This window comes from Sinohyriopsis cumingii, chromosome 8 (assembly GCF_028554795.1).
Source record: "Sinohyriopsis cumingii isolate HCF-2022 chromosome 8, ASM2855479v2, whole genome shotgun sequence".
Taxonomy (NCBI): domain Eukaryota; kingdom Metazoa; phylum Mollusca; class Bivalvia; order Unionida; family Unionidae; genus Sinohyriopsis; species Sinohyriopsis cumingii.
In genome coordinates this window covers 13,996,780-14,022,580 of record NC_142968.1, presented here as the reverse complement: position 1 = coordinate 14,022,580, position 25,801 = coordinate 13,996,780, and the positions used below count along the sequence as shown (strand labels likewise).

The 25,801-nt window shown below is 33.8% G+C and overlaps 1 protein-coding gene across 1 annotated transcript in view; it reads left to right on the top strand.

Moving 5' to 3' along the window:
- The first annotated feature begins 6,263 nt into the window (after positions 1–6,263).
- LOC149793009 (uncharacterized) overlaps positions 6,264–25,801 on the top strand; it is a 96,568-nt gene continuing 77,030 nt past the window's right edge. The window contains exons 1-8 of the mRNA XM_089968936.1: positions 6,264–6,813; positions 10,120–10,220; positions 11,979–12,161; positions 13,879–13,961; positions 15,849–15,952; positions 16,965–17,080; positions 19,469–19,572; positions 21,816–21,935. Coding sequence (XP_089825062.1) covers positions 6,264–6,813; positions 10,120–10,220; positions 11,979–12,161; positions 13,879–13,961; positions 15,849–15,952; positions 16,965–17,080; positions 19,469–19,572; positions 21,816–21,935 — 1,361 coding nt within the window. The remainder of the gene's footprint in view (positions 6,814–10,119; positions 10,221–11,978; positions 12,162–13,878; positions 13,962–15,848; positions 15,953–16,964; positions 17,081–19,468; positions 19,573–21,815; positions 21,936–25,801) is intronic.

Below are 25,801 nucleotides of genomic sequence, written 5' to 3'. Positions count from 1 at the left end.
TTGTATTTGGTAGCTCCGTCTGTAGATAACCAGAGGTGCTATGATGTACTTAAGGATTTTAATGAAAATGCAAAATCGTTAAATGAAAACGGAGACGAAATTTATCACTGATATCGATGAAGCACCAAGTATTGATGATATTGATGGGTTTATTAACAATTTAGTCGTGTACGATGATGTAATGCTGGACAAACAGGCAAACCCTGTTCGGATATTTTCTCGAGGCAGACATCAAAACACAGATGTGATTTATGTAACCCAGCAGTATACACAAATTCCTAAAGTGATCAGGGATAATTGTAATATTCTTGCTGTGTTTAACGGAGTTGATACTCAGACGTTGCGAAATATTCATCAGACCTGGTGTAGCGGTGATATGGACATAATTAATCTTAGAAATTTATTTAGTCAGGCTCAGTTATCCCCGCATGGATTTATAACAATAAACTTGCATGATCCTCGAACACGATACCGAGTCGGTCTTGATACAATTTTTGGATAATAGCAGCAGAGAGGGTGCTGCCTCAAACTTGGCACCGACGCGATCGCTGACTTTTCCTGCGATTTTTCGCGATCAGAAAAACTATCAGCGATAGGCTGGGTAAGTCAATTAGAGTTTATTAAGTTCGTTGACAGTGTTGTCTCTTACCAGGTATTGAGACAATCGCGAATTTGTTGTTGTTGTTTTTTTTTTCGAGGAGGCTTATTTTGCGAAAGGAAGTGTAAACCAAATAGAGCTTGTTCGCCCTCTCTGCTGCTTCATGCATTTTATGGCTGCTGAAAATATTTCATTGAATGATTGATTCATCATTATCAATGTAGTATACCAGTGAGTGTTAAACAGCACAACAAACACTTTCATGTCTTTCTGCCTTACTATGAGTGAAATACACACTTATATCTGAAATGATGGGCATCAGGAAGATTATCGGAACTTCTTGAACAATATCTCTGGGATTTGTTTTAGCTCACCTAGTCAAAGTCCATATGAGAAAATTTAATGGTCTGGCTTCCGTGTTGGTAAAAATTTAATACATTTTTATGCCTCACATTGACAGTGATAAAGCATTCTATAGTGTTACCTTGTCCATCACACTTTAGTTATGTTTTACATTTATGCCAGTTTTTGCACTAGTGGGGTATCTGTGTTCTATGAAGATGTTTTTAGTTTACAACATCTCAAATACTATGAACCACCATTCATCAAACTCAATAGCAATATCTCAGTTCCCATAATAAGGGGCCCCGAGAGGCCAAGTGGTCTAAAGCGCTCTCCGTTACGGATCACTGCCATCTCACCTGTCTGCGTGGATTCGAATCTCGGATTCGGCTAACGTGGGTATGTGAGAAAGCTTGCCAGTAGCTTCTCGTGGGTCGGTGGTTCTTACCGGGGTTTTCCTCCACCATTAATACTGGCCACCATGTATATAGTCTATCGTGTGCTGAACAATGGCGTTAAACCCTACAACAACAACAGCAATAGTTCCCATAATAACCAGGTAGAAAATGTATTTCTGACATCTCATCCAAAACTACATAATGAATTAATAAATTACCAGAACTGAGATATAGGGCCAACTTTTAATTTTGGAGGATGGGTGGTGGGGGGCCTGGGATTGTATTGAAAAAATATTCCAGCCCTCAAATACATTGAAAAACATATTCTTACCATGATATACAATAACAATAAATCCACTATATTAATTGAGATAAATTATCTAAAGAAAAAATATCCAGACTCGAAAGAAAATCCCAGCTTATCCTTCCAAAATTAAATGGTCGATACCAAAGAACACCTGCTCAAGAGCAAAGCCTTTTAATTTGGAAACATCTTACCACAATCTTTGTCACTTTTGACTGATAGTGCATCTTCCATGCAAAATGAATGAAAAATAATGAAATAATTTTAAAATTTAATTTATATATTGTATAGTCGAAACTTGTTATGGTATCTAACCATTAGAGTGGCATGAATCTTCTTAGTCATGATATGTATGTACAAGAAGTGTTTGCTGTAATGAGTCACACATTGCTTTGAATAAGATTGGGCATGGGCCAATTAGAGTTGTCTTTAGTACCAGTTAACTGACAGGTGGTGGGAGATATATAGAGTTTGCAGGTTAGTCAGTCTTGATCAAATTTGTTATGTTTTTTTTTTTAGAACATTGTTCGATCAAACTTTTATTTTTGGTGCATTCTCTAGTAACCATTTAAAATGGCAACCTGACAGAAAATATAACACGTCTTGACAAGTATGAATAAATTTTTGCAGGAATATTTCATGTGGCAAGTTTTACCACTGTTTTAAACCAAAGTTGATTTTTTTTTTTTTTAGTCCTCTTTAGTAACCATCTGCTTTCCGTAGCAACCAGGTGAGTATGTCTTGCAAACCATTAGACAGATGAATCTCTTGAATATCATGCTATAAGTAGTTATCGTTTTTCCTTCAGATCAGATATGGGTATATTTTTATTTCAAGCTTTCGGGGTGTAGGAATTTATTTCCTTTAAGAATTTTTTTTTTTACTAAAAGAAACCCACCCCACCATCGCCGAAAATGAAATAGTTCCTTACATGAAAAGGAAAGCACATACATATGAATTTATACCAGTGAACATAATTTAGGACAAAAAGTTAATACTGAGTAAAACTGGTGCAAATGAAATAACGTTTTTGACAGTGCTACCGATTTGATGAGAACGTGCCAAAATGCATGGACAACCTAACTGTTGTAACATAAGCCAGGGAAATGATATATAACCGTTTGGGTCTCATAAAAAAACCCCGGGGTTTCTAATTATCAGTTGTTATTAGTAAAACTGGATTCAATATAATAAACGAAGTTAACTACTTTCTGAATTAAGAAATGTAAAGAATTCTACCTATGTGTATCAAACAACTGATCCCTGATGTTGACATTGGATATAGGACAATTGCTTCTCCATTTGTAAAATAACCCATTTTGCAAATTCAATCGTTGATTTTCGTGAGCCAGTCTGAAAAAATGGCGTATTCTTTCGGACGAGTGAATTACTGAATCAATCTAATTACGATATTGTACGTACTAATGTACAGTCTGGAGTCTGTGAGTATAATTCGCACTTAAAATGCATCACGAGGGTAATGTACATTAATGCAATCGCTGTTCCTATTAAACTGAACTTCACATTCCCGGCTTTCATTATTGATTATAGTAAACTTCATTTGATATTGTTTTCATGTTGTTGTTGCTGTATATAATTTTCAGAGGGAATAATATACAGTAAAGGTATATATCAGGTTTAAAATGTTGGATATATATACCAGTATGTGGACTACAAGTATTCAAAATAATGTGTAACGTTTTAATTGTAAACTTGACTGACTTTTCTCATTCATTGTCGAGAATTACATTGCAGTATACTTACACCTTTATGAACAATTTTGGATTATAAAGACTTTGAAAATTTCCTTCGCCGTTAAATAACACTTCCACTTTGTACTATGATTAATTTTTGCTATAGTGGAAGACATATTATTTGTGCCATCTCGAATTTGGCTATGGTGGAAAGGAAATGGCTGGTGATGGCAGGGTGGTGGTAATCAATCATTTTTTTATATTATCAGTGCCTATGTAGTCTCAACTGAAACTCACGTTTTCTTTTTTTTGTCTTTTGGGCTTCGTTGTTGCAAAGTCTACAGGCAGACAAAACAAAAATGAAGACAGTGGATCACAAAAGCAACTAAGTTCTTTAAATTTTGTCCTAAAAATGAAAATAGGGGAATGATATGACTTAGTCCTACAGGGCAAGATACTGACTGTAATATGTATGTTTTGAGGGCGAAGGTCTTACTGCCTAAATAATGGCACTGTGTAGTGTGTTCCGGGGTCAATTAACATTGGAATGAGAAGTCACAGTTTTTGGAATATCTGATACACTTGGCAGCCCATATTGACATTTTTCTACAAATAAAAGCCATATTGCTTTAGACAGACTTTACTTGCTCTGATGTCTTTTTTCTAATAAATTCAAATTCTCAGACAAGAAAATGGATGTGTTTTCAAGTTCTGTTAACCTACATTTCATTTGGCTGGATTGCGATGAAAGCTGGGAATGCTGAAATCGGAATAAGTTGAAGTATGTTTCTTGAACAAAAGGAATAAAAAATATACTAATATTGAAGAATGTGTTAGATGGCATTGATTTCTCATTCAAGATATGTATAATCCTTTTAACCAATTTCGACATTCGTCACTGTCACAGAGCTTATGACATATATTCTGATGAGGTGGTTGATAAGACGGTTTTTGCAGCCAGGTGATATATTTTATTATTTTATTATATGAAACTTGTTATGGTTGTTTTTTCATTTTGTAGCCTTTGATAATATCAGACTTTTAACTTCATATCACATCATATTTTCTCCCCACAGATGTACAAATTTGGAAACTTGATATTGCAACATCTTTATTTCAAAAAAGGCTGGAAACATACAGAAGGTCTTAGACCTTTAGAATACAAAATATGTTTATTAGGCTAATGTATTGTAAACCTTAACATCATTTGCAGATTGATCAATGAAAATGATTTGCATGTTTTATATTTCAGGTGGAAGAAAACATGGTGAAAAAGTTGAAGCCATTCACCATGTAAAATAAAGCAATCTTCTACATAAAAAGTAAAAGAATGGATAATTTTATCATGATAAACAGTGTTTATATCACAACAAGATTACACGTCCCATTGGTACAAAACTATGCTGATTGTGCATATCAAAACTTTGTTAATTTAATATATGTTTATTATTTAGTTTTAAATTGAAGATGATCATGCTTTTATCATTATACTGTAATAGTATAATCTCATTGCATTGGACACAATGGATAACTTGAAATTACATGTCCCTGAACTTCACCTCCCATCCACAAGCTGTCAGTCAAGTGTTTATTCAAGTGTGTTGTGGACTACTGCACACTCCCCAACTAGGATTTGTTTGATTTACTATGTAATAATGTCAGGGATGCAAAGCTAATAATGTGTCACCTGGACCAGTTTTGCTACATATAAAATCTACAGACTAAACTGTTATAACTTCACTATCTTTTACCCATTTTTCATGAAAATTTATTAACCCAAAATTACTCTAATAATTTGGTAAAATTCTCAAATGAAATTCTCAACTTAAACCTTTTTTCTAATTATTAGGCATGGTTATCTCCAGTTTATCAAGTCATCAATCAATATTGAAAACCCAGCAGATTGTACAGCATTTACTCAATTATGAGTTAAGTCCAACTGCAAACTGCACAGACCCAGATATACCATCACATAATGAGTGGGCAGCTCTCAGTCTATTTAGTTTGTAATAAGTAAAATAATGTAGACCCTAATCTGCTGACACATTATGCAATAACATATCAGGGTCTGTGTTGGTTACAGTTGGACTTGACTTATAAGCAATTATAGACAGTGTGTAATATCATAAAATAAACTACCATGTTCTTTCAGATTGACTTGCTGAACGTCCAGCTGTTAGTTCTAAATATTTTCAGAACTTTATGCATATATGGTTTGTCATGCAAAATGTTTACTTCAGAATGAATTATCTCCTTAAAAAATACTGGATATAAAAATAAATGTGTTTCGAGCAAGACTTTAGTTTATGTTCTGAGTGTCTACAGTTTAATATAACCTTTTCCAAATGATGACTTCCACTCAAAATTGTATTTTTTTCCAAATGTTCTTTTCTAGGTTGGTTCCTTCTTCCAACTTTTTAAATGTGTTATGTTAATGCAGTGAAACCTGTGTATAAAGTACACTTACAACTACAAAACAGTATCCATTATGTGGAATAGCTTTAATTTGTAAGCGAAATTCCAAAAGTCCTTTATGAGCATATTTCCTTTCTTTTTCAGCACCATCCAGGCTGCTGGCTTTCTGTTGGGATGATATATCCATAAAATTGGGAGGATTGTAATTTCAGCTGTTTTCATTTTGTTGTGGTGATAGTGGTGTTAGAAACATGCATAATGTATTTGAATAAGAGTATTTAGAAGAAAATGTGACCATTCTAGCTTCTTATTTAATCTCTTTTACATGGCTGGGATACATTTCTTATTCTTTTTTCCCCAATAATGTCAGCTCCTGAGAAAAAGAATCAGTTATTATTTATTTAGTTATTTTAAACTTGAATCTTACCTGTGAACATGATTGAAGTGAGATAATTCTTTAGGAGACTTAGTGTTTGTAATTAGACTTTTGACTTACATGACTCGGATAAGAAATGAGTAGTGTGTCAAACCATACTGAGGCAGATTTGAAACAAACTGGTCTATCAACGGATTTGAAAGAAAACGTAGCACAGTTGAAGGGAGATTACTCCAAACCATCAGTTTGTAAATCATTAGTTGATTTAAAGAGTTCTGCATCTGAGAACCAAAGGCATAAAAGATCAAGCTCCACTTCTTGCGATTTTAAAAATTCTACAAGCAAGCCTCCCATTGGTCTGTATGAATCACATGAACAGCGGAACAGAACTTTCCATGGTGGAAGACAACCTTCACGATCAGAATCACATGACCCCAAAAGGGGCTCATTTGGATCATTTGGATCACATGATTCAAATGAAGAGGTAGTTATCAATTGTCAAGATGAAGCTGTTGACATAGATGAGACAGGAGGGGGTAACAAACAAAGTAGAACCCCCCCTCCTCCTCGGCTTGTAATTATATCCAGTAAGATACGCAACACGAATATGATTCGACTTGCCTTACGGCCATCAGTGATGTTTGTACAGTACAAGCATGACACCACATCCCTTGATGGCATTTTAGGTAAGTCAGTTAATGCATAAAGGAATTATGTTGATAATAGTGCAGTCAAACCTGTAAATAGCAGCTACTCATGGGGAAAGGCAAAACTGGCCATTGCACACAAATATCTTTAACCGATTATTATTATTATTATGATTATTATTATTATTAGTATAGTATCAAGATTGTTTTATGTGCATGGTACAACAAAATCATAATTATGGATAAATGTTGTTCTCTCCCAGATTTTATGTTCCACACAAGATTACCGTATCGTGCTTAATCCATCCTAGAAATGAAATCGTCACTGCCTTGAAGAATATACACTGATTTTAGTTTGATCATGCTTTTAAAACAAAATCTGGATTAGTCAGTTGCTTAGCTCACCAACATCAAAAGAAAGGCGGCTTATTTGAAAATCCTGTGATGAACAGAAAATCAAGCCATGTATAGGTATTCATTGTGACCTGTGAACTGAAACTTCACCTGCCTTCACAAGCACATTTTGAATATATGAGATGTAAATCGTATCTCTTCTAAAACGTTTGCTCTTCAGAGATAGCTTTAATTCATGGGCAAATAGACGAAAATATCAAACTATGCCTGTCACAGTGACACAAAAGGCGACCTCCATTTCTTCTGCAATAACACAAACATGTCTCCCACAATCCATCAAATGAATTGCTTTGACCCTCTATTAAATAATTATTAAATAATAAAATTTATAATTTTATTATTAAATAATAAAAAGTGCTTCTCTTTCAGAATTCACATATTGACACCTTTGAATTACACTGTCAACATGACAAGTTATGAGTACAGGCAAGATGAGAAAAGTTTGTACTTCAATTCACATGATATTCCTTTATCTAAACAATGTCTTATAAAGCAGAAATTCTGTTTGTAGACTGCACAGTAAATGTAGATATGCTCTTAAGGCATGCAGAAACTACTGTTAGGAAGCACCTGGCTGTTGATTAAAGATGGCAAGTGACCATTAAATACAGGACATTTATATAGAAAATTCACCAGGGGGAAACTAGAATGGCATTTGCAAACAGGCAACTGCTGTATAAAGCTGACCATTGTGGATGGGTTTGACTGGTTTCTCCTGAATTATATTCTATCTGCCTTTGTTCCAATATAACATATTCTTGTACGTCTGATGCAAGTCTTGCCTTATGTTGGTGTTAGACTACACTGAATTTAAATGTCAGATGTATGGATCGTACTTTGAACAACTTGCATGTTCCCATTACAGCATTGCAAAGATGTTATGATACAGTAGTTGCATGGAAGCTGGAAAGATAAGGAGATCAGACTCTGCTCTGTTACTTCAGTCATTCTGGTCTTCCTAAGCTATTGAAGATTGTTTAAGTGAGGTTATATATGAAGCTTTAATACTAGACATAGCTATCATTGAAGAGTACAATTTGTTGGTTGATTGAAGAGAATACAGAAAAAAATAAAATTTTAATCTTTTCCCCACTGTACACGATTCTTCCCATTGGTGGTGCAATTGTAATTTAAAATCTGTCTATTTTTCCTTTGCCTTTTAAGATTGGGTCTGCCAACATTCAGAATGTTATTTTTTAATATTCTGAAGTCATATCCATTTGTGTTTTCGTTCTCTTTGGGCTTTGGTAACTTTAGTTCTGCTTCACAAATGTTCAGCAAACTTTTTAAGTTGATTACTCTTTAAAATATAAATTGGTGTTTAATGTTTAAAGATCAAGGTTCCTTAAATTTGATATATGTTGCCTTTGGAGAAAGAAGAAGCATATTGATTTCAGGTTACAAAGGTAAAAGACCGAATGAAGTTAAATAATATTCTCCCTGTTCCTTAGCCTGCTTTTATCTATGGATACAGATATACTTGTACACAGTCAAAAAGAATTGAAATTATTTATACAGTGAAACCCCTAAAAACCACACTCTCCTCATACTGAAATTGGGGATTATCCCCATAAGATATAATTTTGTTATTTTATCACCAATTTTTCCTTTTTTAATATCATTTTTTTCTCCAGTAAACCAATGCCCCTTTACTCTGAAACCAAAACAGATTTACATCCTAAATTACAATTTTCCGTTAAACAAAGCTCCATAGAACTGTAACTCACTTTGAAATATGAAATGTATTTTAGCTGCTGAAATCCATTAAACAGTGTTATTTAATTTCTAGACCCGATTGTTTATGGTTAGCAAATACAGTAATAGGTTTACTGGTAAGTCATTCAGCCAGAAATGTCCCAACACATACACTGCCACAGGTTAGGGCTAACATTAAGCTAAATCAAAGTCTTTCCATACTGGTAAGGCCACGCTTTTCTCATAAATTGTTAATAACTAAATACTTGCAGATAATTGCAGCCAATTAGGAAAAGTTATGGTTATCTGCTTATTGCATAATCATGTTTGATGCTATTCCATTCTATCAATGGTATAATTGATGCCATTCCATTCCAATCATGATTGATGCTATTCCATTCTATCAGTGGTATAATTGATGCTATTCCATTCTATCATCGGTATAATTGATGCTATTTCATTCTGTCAGTGTTATAATTGATGCTATTCAATTCTAATCATGTTTGGTGCTGTTACATTCTATCAATGGTAGTTAAAACTTTTCTTTTAAAATTAAATACCCAAACTGTAATAACCAGGTCTGCAGCCGCACTATTGATACCTTGCCGATAGAGACAGAAAATAGGATCTATATGTTTTTCAGCTAATTTTTCATTAAATATTTTTTTAAACAAAAATAGTTTCTTAACTTCAATTTGTGCACTTTTACACCAACACGGACATGTATGTTCACTCCCGATTACGTATCAGTTTAGTCACATAAATGTTTTCCCCATTTCACACATGAGCTAAAGTCTTTCTCAGATCAAATGAAAACACACTGATTTTTTTTTTTTTTTAAGTGTACAGGTTTTTTTCTGTTTTAAAATGCAAGGCTGCATATGTGCTTAAACAGATGACTAAACATAAAAAAGACATCTTTTTCATATCTGCAATACCCTCAGCAAACTGAAAACCTTTCAGAACTCAAAATTATAGTGGGTCACAAGAATTTTAAGTTTCTAGCGGTTTCTCTATTTATACTATCATATAAGCCGCTTACTGACTCACTTATTTTTAGATAGTCTGCTTGACCAAGATAGCAAATATAGATTGCCACGATTTGGTAAATATCTGCACCTAGATGGATTTGTAGACTGGTTAGCAGGACATTGGAATTTCTGTTATGCAGTTGTGCAATAGTTGCAACACTTGGTTGAGAGAGCAGAAGAAAAATAATAATCTTTTGTATTCCAGGCCTAATGGCTCAGCATGTAAGCAGTAAAAAGGTGGAGTCAGTCTGTTTGGTTCTCAGTTGTTCTGGTTTATCGCTACAACTCTGTGGCAAGGATGATAGGGTGAGTACCCATCAATATAAGTTTTGTCATTCTTAGAGTACTAGTATATTTTAACAACTTTCCTGATAGGTAAACAGTGTATAGCAGATCATGCAGCAAGAACAGTACTATCTTTGTGTCTGAGGCATCATTACACTTTTAAGTCATTTCACAATACAATTTTGTATTTTACTAAATAATTATTTATTTTTAGTCTTATGATTAGTGTAATCTTATTTTTGTGATAATTTGTTATTGTTTTGGGCTTAATGCCATGTTTTGACCGCTCCGGTGGCCTTGTTGTTAGAGCGTCTGCCTCGGAAGCGGGAGATCATGGGTTCGAACCCCGGCTGAATCATACCAAAGACTTTGTATTAACAGCTGCCTTGCTAGGCGCTCAGCAATAAGAGGTTAGTGTTAGGACTGGTCAGACTGGTGTCAGGATAATGTGACTGGGTGGGACATCATGCTGCATGTCTGCAGCATGATGCACCAGTGCTAGACATCACTATAAACTGTCACACTGCAGACATCGTAGCGATATGACTGAAACATTGTTAAAGCTACGTTAAAAATCCTAATCACACACACACTTAATGCCATTTTTCAGCACACAATAGGTTATATATAATGGTCAGTATAAAACTGGTGGAGGAAGAACTTGAGAAAACCTTGTAAGAACTACTGACCCACAGGAAGCTACTGGGAGGTTATCTGAAACTTGAACCATATCATACGGACAGAGCTGAGGTGGCAAAGATCAGTAAAAGGGAGCGTTTTCAACCACTCGTCCACCTGGGGCCTCTTTGTCCTCCTTTAAAATGAAATTTATAAAACTTGATGAATAATATGAATCTTTGGCTTGGAAAGCTTGCAAAAAATATAAAATACTTGACTCATTCCATAAATTTCATTTGAAAGATCACTTGTGCAAGATCATCTGTATTTAGCTTCCAAAGGAGAAGAATTTTCTTGCTGATATGTAGTCAGTAATGTGACCAATTTAACTTTGTCATGGTATTGATTTTAAACAGCTTTGTCCTGTAATTAATTCTGATTATTTGAAACAAAAAACATTTCCCAAGCAATGTCATCTGTATTCAAGTGTTTTATATTTTTAAGCAGACTTCTTGTTATTATGATTGGCAATGTCACCTGATTTATTTACATCATATCAGGAACCTAATACCAAGAAATTAGCTCACTTATGTGTACATTACAGAGAAGATATTTGCTTGCAACAAGTGAATAACAGATATATTTCATTTTATGCTCAAACATATCTGCTAGCAATATGCATAATAAATTGAAGTAACACATTTCTTATGTTGAAATAACATATTTTTTACTGGAGTTCATGCAATGTCAGCAGTTTGCCATTTACCATCAGTTGTCTTTTGTAAATATTTGCACAGAAAATATAAACAGTAGCATAATTCTCCTTGCTGGTTCAAAGTAAAATAGCGCATTAAGAAGAGAAAAGATAATTTACCCTTTGTTTGAGATGAACTTGCTTTGTCTTCGACAGGAAATGGCCATTGTTATCCTGGACTTCTTGGTCATTATGTTATCAGTGTTTAATGAAAGGCAGTGAGAAAATATAATATTAATTTACTCCAGTGAATTTTCAAGATTATTTCCCTCAAAATTCATGGCCTAACATAAAATAAAGTTATTTGTTTGCATTAATATTTAAATCTATGTCATTATAAATTTCTTTTGTTGCTAAATAAAGCTCCGATTAGTAATTCTTGTACTCTCTTTTTTATTTTGCTTTAGGCACAGGTCATCACAAAAGAGGCCATTGTTGAGAATCAACAATTGAGAGAGTTTTTCAAGTCCCTGGTTTCAAACTACATGGACATCAACTCCCCTAATGCTAGACTCGACTTTTTGGCCAGTAATGTTATGCTGCACAACGACGGAGCAACAATTGCCAAAGAGATTGAAACCGTTGTTGGAGTAAATATTTCAGATTGTTTCATAATGTACAAGTCATAAATTAAAAGCAGTTGTTTGGGATTTAGTAATGTTTACTTTCATTTTCATTTTATTAGATGCATGATCTCTTCATAACAGCATGACGTTAGGAACCATAAAAAAAGTAATGGAACATACACCTGACAGTGGGTTACTCCCTTTGTATTGATAACACCACTGCCATAACACTGTAGATTTAATGGTAAAATGCTATCTTGGGAAAACAGTACACTTTGATAACTGTATTGCAGTTATGTTAGAATGCATTTGCAGTGATCTGTTCATTTCAATGGATTTGGTGCTGAATGTAAAGAATTTGCTCATTATAACTGAGGAAGAAGTAAGGAATTCTTGACTTGGAGTGATGGAGTAAGGGCTAACAATGGTACAGTGTAGTACACAGTAGATGTCACAGTATACCACAGACATTACAGTGACTGTACCCATATTACCATAGACTGTCTGGTTCTTTTTTCCTTAGTTTTGATTGGATTTTGATCTGTGATAGATAGGATCCAGTATATGTTCTTGTGTACTAATGTGTAGCCGTAGGTAGTCTGGTTCTTTTTCTCTCACTTTTGATTTGATTTTGATCTGTGATAGATATAATCCAGTAAGTGGTCTCATGTATTAATGTGTAGAGATGATAGATGAAGGTTTAGATGACCCAGGAGTCAGAACAACCTTATGGCAGCTATGTATTTTGAAAGAGTATGATCTGTGTGGATTGTGTTATTGGAATTTTTCTCTGCTTAATCCAACCATATTGGCTTCTTATGTCTATTTATACACTAACTTTTTCAAAATATATAGGAGTAAATTAGATATTTCACTTGGAAAATGCATCATTTGGTAGTAGGAGATCAAGAGAAAAATAAGAAAATCCATTAATTTTTCATGGATATCAACACATTCTTATATATGTCAAACATTTACATATTTGTTCTGATATATTAAATGCTAGTAGGATTTCAGATGTTGTCACACAAAGTTATCATTATTCTTTTTTTTATCATCAGAATAGATTATAATGTATATTCATTAGAATATATTATCATGTGTATTCATCAGAATAGATTATTCTGTGTATTCATCAGAATAGATTATCAGTGTATTCATCGGAATAGATTATTCTGTGTATTCATCAGAATAGATTATCATGTGTGTTCATTGGAATAGATTATCAGTGTATTCATCAGAATAGATTATCAGTGTATTCATCGGAATAGATTATTCTGTGTATTCATCAGAATAGATTATCTTGTGTGTTCATCGGAATAGATCATCAGTGTATTCATCAGAATAGATTATCAGTGTATTCATCAGAATAGATTATTCTGTGTATTCATCAGAATAGATTATCAGTGTATTCATCAAAATAGATTATTCTGTGTATTGATCAGAATAGATTATCATATATATTTATCAGAATAAATTATCATGTGTATCATTCAGAATAGATTATCAGTGTATCATTCAGAAAAGATTATCAGTGTATTCATCAGAATAGATTATTCTGTGTATGCATCAGAATAGATGATCATGTGTATTCATCAAAATAGGTTATCAGTGTATTCATCAAAATAGATTATCATGTGTATTTATCAGAATAGATTATCAGTGTATTCATCAAAATAGATTATCATGTGTATGACTACTCTAATTCAGCATGATTATGTAGTTTGCTTAATTTTTTCAGATTCCAGTTGGCATGCATAAAGACCTAATAGGAAGTGAGATTTTCTACCAGAAATCTGCTGAGGAAAATGGCAAGATTTGCTTGTAAGAATTATATGCACACTCATGCATCTATGCATACACACACATTTTCACATTCACATGCACAAGCACACATATGCACACATTCACTAGCACACATATTCAGATGCATATACACATTCACATGCTTTCATATTTAGATGGATACACATTTACATGCATACACATTCACATGCATACACATTCACATGCATACACATTTACATGCATATACACATTCACATGTGCACATTCTCATGCATACACATTTACATGCATACACACATTCATATGCACACATTCACATACACATTTCCATGCATACACATTCACATGCATATATGCATTCACATACATATACACATTCACATGCATATACACATTCACATGCATACACACCTTCACATATGTACACATTCACATGCATATACACATTCACATGCATACACACCTTCACATACATACACATTCACATGCATATACACATTCACATGCATACATTTACATGCATACACACATTCACATGCATACATGTTTATATTTATACACGTACACATGCATACACATTCATGTGCACATACATTCATATGCATATATACATTCAAATATACACACATTCTCATGCATACACATTTACATGCATACACACTTTCACATATATACACATTAACATGCATACACATTTACATGTATACATATATACATACACATTCACATGTATGCACATTCATGTGCACATACATTCATATGCATGTATACATTCACATGCATACACATTTACATGCATATACACTTTCACATATATACACATTAACATGCATACACAAATTCACTTATATACAAATACACATGCACACACATTAACATATATACATTAACATGTACACATTCATGTGCATACATTCACATACATACACATTCACAGGCAAACATATTCACATGTGCATGTTACTTGCATACACATTCACAGGCAAACATATTTACATGCATGCCCATTCACATGCATATTATATACACATAACACCAAAACATTCATACAAAGAACACTTTTGTATAATGAATACCTTGCTGTAATAAATGGTGCCTTTAGATCCTTTAGGGTATCACTACACTAATTAGGCCAATCAGCTGTTGGGTCCTTAAGAAAATTATTATTAATTTTTTTTCTGTGATTTTTCTAGGAAATTTGCTAAGCAGTAAAGAACGCTGTCCTCACTAGACAGATTGCACTGTAACTAATATCTCCTCCCATGATATTGTTGTCAACATGGAAGATAAAAAAATTAACTTGTTACCTTGGAAATCTGTTGTTTTTGCACACAAAAGATTAACTTGTGACCTTGGAAATCTGTTTGTTTTAGCCAGAAATTAGATAAGGTTTGAGGCCATGATACCAGAAAATTTTGTCATATAATGACTTCCCTATCTATGCACAAAACTTTGCCATTTGTCTTAAATATTGCTGATTTTCTTTATTGCACTGCAACAAAGATTCATTCACCTTGCTTTCAAAATTAAATCCTTTCTAGTCTCCATTATCTTTTATATCTTGATTAGTTTCTGATGAATAGATTTTATGGACATTTGACAGAAAACAGTGAAATAAATTTAGCTTTATATTTCCCACCTTTCAAGCATAAAATCTTTGTTACACATTGATGAACAATTTTTGGATTTCTTAACTCAAGGAAACTCTGCTTTATTTCTTTAGTGTACATTGGTACCCTAAAATGCAAGTCATCAATTCATAATCAGTTTTTCGTTAGCTACACGTCAGACAAAAATCCATTTTCAAGAGACTCATAAGCAAACTTTGGCAAAAAATGTTGTGATTGTTTTTTATGTACCTCTTTATTAATTAATAGTCCTGTAGTTGAGATTATGTTTCATAGAGTTATTTCCCTTGTCCAGATCTGTGGGGGAGCTGTACTTTAAGCTGGACAAGCTTAGGGGATGGAGTGCACAACAACAACAGACATTGGCTGGATTCGAGAAAATTCAGATTGTTGGAAAAGGTGACGTAGTTAATGCCTTAAGTTTCCTATTTATTACAGTAAAACCTGTTTTGAGAAATCACCCCATCTGCCACCCATAATAGTCTCTCAAGGGAGGTCAGTACAATATGTAGCAAGTTTGACATGCATATTAACAATCTGTTCTTGTCTTAAATGACAGGAGGACATTTCCTTAAAAATGGTCATCAAATCAGGCATTACTGTATTCAGAAATGAGGGAAGATGTTATATTTTGTTTTTGTAGATTAAATAACACCCATGAATGATTTTGATTATGTACATAAGATTGTGGTCACTGGAGTTTTATTTGCAAAATATAGTCTTACCTCAATCTGTACTTAATCCATTCACCACTTTTTTATATTTAAAAAACGACAAATATTGAGACCCATAAATGTAAATGATACTAGAGTATATCAGTTTTCTTAGGGGGTAAATTAATGTCTATCTAACCACAAATGCCCTCAACTTACTCTAACCAAATTATGAGCTTCTACATGTAGAAGTAATGTGGCAGGGTAGCTGGTGGATAAGCTCGGAGATAAAGAAACTTACAAAACATTGAACAAATCACATGATGTACATAAGTTACAGAGAATAGCTGAGAATGAGGCTCCATAAGTGTGGCATTACTCTGGGATGTATTTATTAGTTTGCATAATCCTGTATTTATAAGCATGTAACAAGTGCTCTTGGACTAGGTATCTTTACAGTCCAGAGTAGCTTTTAGGGTGGATAAACAGTGTAAATTGCTGAGCTTAGATATCAAGCACTTAGCCTCTCCTGTGCAGACACCTTCGATTAGATGTAAAACCACAAGTGTATTATCAGTGCCTTATTTGAAATTGTTTGCATTAGATAGTTATCATAGATTGTGGTATATGTTTCATTTGGATAAAATGATATTACTGGAAGTAAGGTTCAGATAATGAGAGCTTTTCAAGTGAATGCCTTATGATAGAGTCTGCACTGTATGTTTAAAATCTTGTTTTATATTTTTTGTTATAACTAGGTGCCTATGGTGCAGCAGTTCTGTACAGGAAGAAAGATGATGATTCCCTGGTGATCCTCAAGGAGATTAACATGCATGATCTCAATGCCTCTGAGAGACAACTGGCTCTCAATGAGGTGAGATTAAGAAACGAGTACAGGGAATTACAGTGAAGAGATGCAGGTCTTGAAATTTTCAGTTTTCTCCAGTGTCAGAAAAATGTTACTGTTCCGGAAACAATTTTCAGTAGTAACTTACGCATGAACTAGCAGTTTTGTTCATTTTTAAAGCTTCCACTCAGTTACCTATCTTTTCATTTATTATCTTATTAAACCCACTTCTGCACTAGAGCCATCTTTATATTCATCTGTCTGCTGTCTGCTCATCCTTCAGTCTGTCCATACATCCTTCTGTCCAGCACCCTTTAGGGCAACTAGTTCTGCAGATTTTGATGGATTGCCACAAAACTGGTAAATATTATGCCAGTGTTCTGAAAATATGGATAACAAATCATTTTACTCCTGCAATTTTGTAGAGTTTTTGGCATTTTTGTCTTGTAGCAGAGTAAGACACAATGCAATAAGGGCAACTAGTTCCACAGTTTTTTGTGGATTGCCATGTAGCTTAGGAAATGTTATGGGTATCACTTGATGGGGTACATATTGCTTTTTTCCTTGAGTTATTGCCCTTTTTTGTTCTGGAACTTGATTTAGTGTAGGACACAATCTTGTTAGTGTAACTAGTTCCATAGTCTTTGATGGCCAGTCTCAAAAATTGATCATTACTTTGGTCATCATCTGAAGATGCGCATGTCACCAAAAATCAATTTGCTTCCACATTTTTGTTGGAGTTTTTGCCCTTTTTATAGTTTACTGCATTGTATAATATAGTCTCCTTAATAAAATTAGCCACACAGTTTGTCCTACAGCTTTTTAGGGATTTCTGTGAAACCTGGTATACATTATGGTAATCTTTTAGAGATGTACATATTAACTCCCTTGTGTTTTGTAAGAGTTATTACTCCTTTTCTCTTACAGCTGGATGCAAAATATGACTAAATTTGTTTAATGCAACTACTTCTGCAGTTTTTATTAGGTAGCTGTGTAACTTTTGATATATTTTGGTCACCATCAGAAGATATGCTTGTTGGCAGTTCATTGTATGCACACTATTTCAGAAGAGTTATGCACAATTTGTTTTTACTGTAGATTCATTTCGTTCATGGGATATGGGCGGGATGCAGAAGGGATTGGGCATATTTGTGTGAGCAGATTGCACACTATCTCTGTAGTTTAAATTAACTTTAAAAATTTAAGAAGTAGCTTCAAATAGCGTTATATATTTATACAGCTGTTTATCTTTATGATTTCTTTATCACGTTGACTGATTCCACTATCCTGTCTGAAAGTATTAATTTCTGTTATAATAATTTTTGACTTTGGTTCTTGTTATGACTTTTAATGGAAGGTTCTGTTGCAAGTAAACCATTTCCACTAGGGTTGTCTCCCTTAAATAAATCACGGTGCCATTAATCTGTCTCTTTCAAGTACTCAAGTTGGCAAATGTATGTAAATTGCATGTTAAATAGTACTTCTGTAGAGATAATGCAAAGAAAAACAAGTTTGCAAAATTTTCAGTTGTAATCTACCTTAGTTTTGGAGTCCAGTGACAAAAACTCTTTTAATTTTAGAAATAAATTTTACATAATAATGCATAACACCCATCATAGAAAATTGATATTCTGATATGGGAGGCTGATGGCATGTGTAATGTTGAAAACTGACAGTAGCCTGGGGAAATTCTTTGACCAGAAGCACTGCTGGAATTGTCATTAAAAACAAATGTTTCTCAGGTACTAATGCTTTTATGGAGTTGCATAACTTTGTATGTCTCTGTCTGCGTAGGTTCGAGTCTCGGATTCGGCCAATGTGGGTATGTGAGAAAGCTTGCCAGTAGCTTCTCGAGGGTCGGTGGTTCTTTCCGTGGTTTTCCCGGGTTCTTCCTCCACCATTAATACTGGCCGCCATGTATAGCCTATCGTGTGCTGAAAAATGGCGTTAAACCCTACAACAACATCAACAACAACAACTTTGTATGTAATTATGTAATGAAAAGTACTACAGTCATCAATGAAAACTAGGTCATTTTGACCTGAATTCAATGTTTCAGTAATTCATATATAATTTTGCTTTGAGTTGCATTTCTTTAATTTAAAGTTTGAATATAGGTAATTTTCTTAGACATTGTTGCTATTAGTTTCACATATAAAGTATTTACACATGTCAGTCAATGGTTTGCAGAGTGCCAGAAGCCATCAAAAATTGGTACACTATCAATAAAAATGAATTTACAGCATTCATGGGTTGCTATCCAGCCATTCTAGGATTGTCTGTTTTATTGCTTATGTATTTATTATGTAAATTGGGTGGATGTAGTTAGTGACTAATCGTTAAAAAAAGATTACACATAAAATTATGAAGATTTACTCTGAGTTATCACACTGAATGAAATTGTTTATATTATAGGTGAATATTTTGGAAATGTTTGATCATCCTAACATTATCAGCTACTATGACAGTTTTGAGGAAGATGGTGTCATCATGATAGAGATGGAGTATGCAGATGGAGGGTAAGATGAAGAATAAAAAAATTATTTAGGGGACCCACTTGATGAATTTCATGAATATCTATAGCAATCACATCTGTCCATCTGTCAATGATTTGTGGGGCTTGACTGGATAAAGTTAATAGAACTTTGTATTAATCATGTTTGTCCATCTCTCAAGAATTTGCTGGGCCCTACCTTGATGAAGTTCTTGTTGGATTTCATCCATATTTGGTAAGCATCTTGATGTTAACAAAACTTCAGATGAGGTTCCTTTCCAGATTGAATGGGCTCTTTTTGGCTAGACCACAATATTTTTAAGTAGTTGACCAGCCAGTCAATTTGGTTGTGAAATTATCTTGCTTAAAAAAATCTTCTTGTTATCAATACTCATCTTGAATGGATTATAATATATTGACCTGTGGTTTTAACTAAAAGACTGGTTGGTCCTAACTTAAAATAGTACCCATTCAATATGTTGGTGGCCATCTTGAAAATCTTTTTAGCCCTGCCCTTGTGTATATTCCACACAAGATTAATGTATCCCGCTAAGTTTGACTCATCCTAAATCATCACTGACTCAAGATAGTCACTGACCCTTGTTTGCTCTGTGCAACATGACAAAACTCTGATTTATTTACTGATTGACAATTACATATGACTGTAAAAAATGGGACAATTGACAATTACATGACAGTAAAAAATGGGACCAACTCTTTTGTCAGCCAACTTGTTTAAATCAGAGTTATAAACATGAGCAGCCTGTAATGAATTGGGATGATGGCTGTTATTTGTGACCCATTAACCAAAACTGTCTGTCTTGAGAGAAAAACTTTAAATAATGAGTGGCACCTGACCCTAAATCATCACTGACTCAAGATAGTCACTGACCCTTGTTTGTTTTGTGCAACATGACAAAACTCTGATTTTATTACTGATTGACAATTACATATGACTGTAAAAAAATGAGACGATTGACAAATACATATGACAGAAAAAAGTGGGACGATTGACAATTACATATGACAGTAAAAAATGGGACGATTGACAATTACATATAACTGTAAAAAATGAGATGATTGACAATTACATATGACAGTAAAAAAATGGGATGATTGACAATTACATATGACGGTAAAAAATGGGATGATTGACAATTACATATGACTGTAAAAAATGGGATGATTGACAATTACATATGACCGTAAAAAAATAGGACGATTGACAATTACATATGACAGTAAAAAATGGGACCAACTCTTTTGTCAGCCAACTTGTATAAATTACAGTTGGAAATATGAGCAGTCTGTAATGAATAGGGATGATGGCTGTTCTTTGTGACCCATTAACCAAAACTGTCTGCCTTTACAGACAAATTTTAAATAATGAGTGGCACCTGACCCTAATAAAAAGGAATGTAACTTGTATCTTATCTCAAGATGAACTTTTTTTTTTCATCAGAGGTCACAGGTAAATAGATTAAGATATTGAACAATATCTCTTACACTAGCACAAAAAGTGACTTCCATTCCTGCTGTGATAACATGATTCCTTTATTCACCATGCAGGGAACAAATTGCTTCAGCCCTCTACCCTAATGATAACACCACCTCACTTTCAAATAGGACATATTGACACCTTCAAGTTACAATGACAGTGTGACTGGAGTACAGTGAGTACAAGCAAGATGAGAAATATTTGCATATTGATTTATATTTTTTTTCTTCTAAAAATACCTTCCTCATGAAGCAAAAGTTTTGTTTGCATAGAATGAGAGGTTACTGTAGAAATGCATAGACTGAGAGGTTACTGTAGATATGCATAGACTGAGAGGTTACTGTAGATATGCATAGACTGAGAGGTTACTGTAGATATGCATAGACTGAGAGGTTACCTTAGATATGCATAGACTGAGAGGTTACTGTAGAAATGCATAGACTGAGAGGTTACTGTAGATATGCTTCATTGACTCTTTAAGGCACTGAGAAACCATTGTTTGGTTTGGAAACACTTGGCTAATGACCATAGAAAACAGGTGACTGGTACATGACATATAAAAAGGAAATTTTCATGGAGAAATTGGAATGGAATTTGCTACCAGATAACTGCTATGTAAATGTGACCATCAGGACAGGTTTGACTGTATATTGTTCTTACATGAACTTGTAGAAATATTTGATCATGGGAATACATTATTTTGGTATGGAAAGCTGATTCGTATAGTTTATGGTAGACACTAACAGTGGGTTTGATTTTGTCACTTGCAGAACTCTTGCCCAGTTTCTTGCCCAGCAGGAGAAGCCCCTGGAGGAGCGGGACATTTTGTCCTTGTTCCAGCAGATGGTGGCAGCCATTAGACACATACATGAGCATAATATTCTCCACAGGTAAAAAATAAATGAGAATAATATACTGTGCAAGTTAACATGATCATAATAATGAGAAGAATAGACCACACATAAAATTGAGCATAATACCCCACACATATAGATCTGAGCATAATACCACACATATAGATATGATCATAATACCCCACACATTTAGATATAATCATAATACACCACAGATATAAAAATGAGCATAATACACCACACATATAGATATGATTATAATACCCACACATAAAGATATGATCATAATACATCACACATATAAAAATGAGCACAATACATGACACATATATAAAAATGAGCATAATACACCACACATAAAATGGAGCATAATACACCACACATATAATAATGAGAAAAATACACCACACATATAAAAATGAGCATAATACACCACATAAAAATGAGCATAATACACCACATATATAAACAAGATTATAATACACCACACATAAAAATAAGCATAATACATCACACATATAAACATGATTATAATACACCACATATATAAAAATTAGCATAATACACCACACATAAAAATGAGCATAATACATCACACATATAAACATGATTATAATACACCACATATATAAAAATGAGCATAATACACCACACATAAAAATGAGCATAATACATCACACATATAAACATGATTATAATACACCACAAATATAAAAATGAGCATAATATAAAACGTGTAAACATTAGTTTAATATACCACCAGTGTTTCCCTTTATGCACATTTGTGCATCAGGGATGCACGCTGGAGAAAATTGGTACACATGTTTTGTTGCCATGCTATGACTGAGTACCTTCCCCTAATCTCGTGAGCTCTCGCGCGATTTCCATCAAGCTCATCAGGCTGTCTAGATATTTAACCTCAATACTTGTTGCACTAGAAAGTGATCGCCAGATTAAAATGGCATGCAGTAAGAATCATTAGCGAAGAAAGTGAAAGAAGCAGAACACAAAAGAGTAACTGTCCATCAAACTTTAATAAAAAATGGAGAAAATAATTCCCTTGACTGGAATATGGCATATCCATTAGGATTACCAGTGTGACTTCTGATCGCGTGATTGTGAAAACTGCAAAAGGGAATAATCCTTTCGTGACAGAGTTTAAGAATTTTAAAAAATCTGTCCTTATTTGCCTCAAGATATCTGGAGTACACAGTATAACCCAAGACATTCTTTCACAACAAAGAAATCAGTAAACTTGCCGAGACAATTGTGTTATTTGAATTACAAAGTCAGGCAAGGTTCATTCAGAATTCTGAATGATAATTCAAAGACTTTTCCCAAACTTTCAAAGACCACAAGCATAGATTTTCAAGACCTATTTTCGCTAACATTTAGTATACAAGTTATGTTATATGAGAAAACAACGAATTCAAACTAGTACAGTATTGTTTTAATGATGAAATGAAACTGATTGGGTCATCAGAATAAGGAAACCAGGAAAACTCAACTACATACAGATCTAACAACCTTGGACCATTTTATTTGTGATTATGGAAAGAAATGAAAACGTTTGGGTTTATTTCAGTTTTCAAAGACTTTTAAAGGCCTCAGGTTAATCTGCTAGATTTTCCCAAATTTCAAGGCCTTGAAAATGCTACCTCATTTTTCCCAAACTATCAAAGACCTTCAAAGACTGTATAAACGTTGTCAGGGGGTCACTGCAGATTTTTTTTTTTTTTTAACTTGACTGCAATAAAAGAAAGATCTTAAACATTCAAGTGTAATTTATTAGAAAGAAGATGATTCATTTGCCTCCTTGAATTTTGAATAAATGTGTTCTAGGATGAAGTACAATGAAACTGGTGATGATACACATTTTATGACAGGCAGTCAATTAACTGCCATTTGGTTAAAAAGATTTATTTGGCTTTTTGTATTGGCTTATATGTAATGTGTTGGTCTATAATATTGTTACAAAAAGATTATAACCACTCCGGTGACCTAGTGGTTAGAGTGTCCGTCTCAAATGCGGGAGGTCATGGGTTCTATCCTCGGCCAGGTCATACCAAAGACTTATAAAAAGGATACTAACAGCTGCCTCGCTTGTCACTCAGCATTAAGATGTTAGTGTTATGACTGGTCGGCCTGGTGTCAAGATAATGTGTCTGGGTGGGTGGGACATCATGCTACATGTCTGTGACATGATGCCCTAGTGCTAGACATTACTATAAACTGTCACACTGCAAACATCGTAGCGATAAGACTGAAAAATTGTTAAAACTACGTTAAAAATCCAAATCACCACACATGCACAAAAAGATTATAAGGAGACTGTTAAAAGTATGACTTTAAACTAAAAGAGAAATGAACTAATAGAATTATTCTTTGAATGGACAATGCATTTGTTTGTAAATTATGCATGTTGGTTTATTTGTTTGTTTAGAGAGAGTATGTTATGCAATTTGCAATATCCTATTTCAAGCTGAAAAAGTAGGGGTCAGATGAAAATTTGTTAGTACATTATTTTAACCCCCACATTTTTTATTTGACCCCTAATTTTGACACCAAGGTGTTTTTTTCAAATCCTCAATTTTACACCCCTGGGGGATACACTGTACCACACATGTAAAGAAGGCACATTATACTGCACGTGAGCACATGAACAAAATATACTGCACAATAGACATGTATATTATTGTCAGTACACCCTTATTATGATGAATTTAAACTTACCCAAACTATTTATGAGTACAGAGTACATGTTTTACATCAAATGATGGATATGGCTTTGACTTAGATAAGTTATCATTTTATGCCATCAGAGATCTAGCTATATGACTTAGATAAGTTATATTATGCCAGCAGAGATCTGGCTATATGACTTAGATAAGTTATATTATGCCATCAGAGATCTAGCTATATGACTTAGATAAGTTATATTATGCCAGCAGAGATCTGGCTATATGACTTAGATAAGTTATATTATGCCATCAGAGATCTGGCTATATGACTTAGATAAGTTATCATTTTATGCCATCAGAGATCTAGCTATATGACTTAGATAAGTTATATTATGCCATCAGAGATCTGGCTATATGACTTAGATAAGTTATATTATGCCATCAGAGATCTAGTTATATGACTTAGATAAGTTATATTATGCCAGCAGAGATCTGGCTATATGACTTAGATAAGTTATATTATGCCATCAGAGATCTAGCTATATGACTTAGATAAGTTATATTATGCCAGCAGAGATCTGGCTATATGACTTAGATAAGTTATATTATGCCATCAGAGATCTAGCTATATGACTTAGATAAGTTATATTATGCCATCAGAGATCTGGCTATATGACTTAGATAAGTTATATTATGCCATCAGAGATCTGGCTATATGACATAGATAAGTTATCATATTATGTCATCAGACGTCTAGCTATATGACTTAGATAAGTTATATTATGCCATCAGAGATCTGGCTATATGACTTAGATAAGTTATATTATGCCATCAGAGATCTAGCTATATGACTGAGATAAGTTATATTATGCCATCAGAGATCTAGCTATATGACTTAGATAAGTTATATTATGTCATCAGAGATCTAGCTATATGACTTAGATAAGTTATATTATGCCATCAGAGATCTGGCTATATGACTTAGATAAGTTATCGTATTATGCCATCAGAGATCTAGCTATATGACTTAGATAAGTTATATTATTCCATCAGAGATCTAGCTATATGACTTAGATAAGTTATATTATGCCATCAGAGATCTAGCTATATGACTTAGATAAGTTATCATATTGTGCCATCAGAGATCTGGCTATATGACTTAGATAAGTTATATTATGCCATCAGAGATCTAGCTATAACTTAGATAAGTTATCATATTAT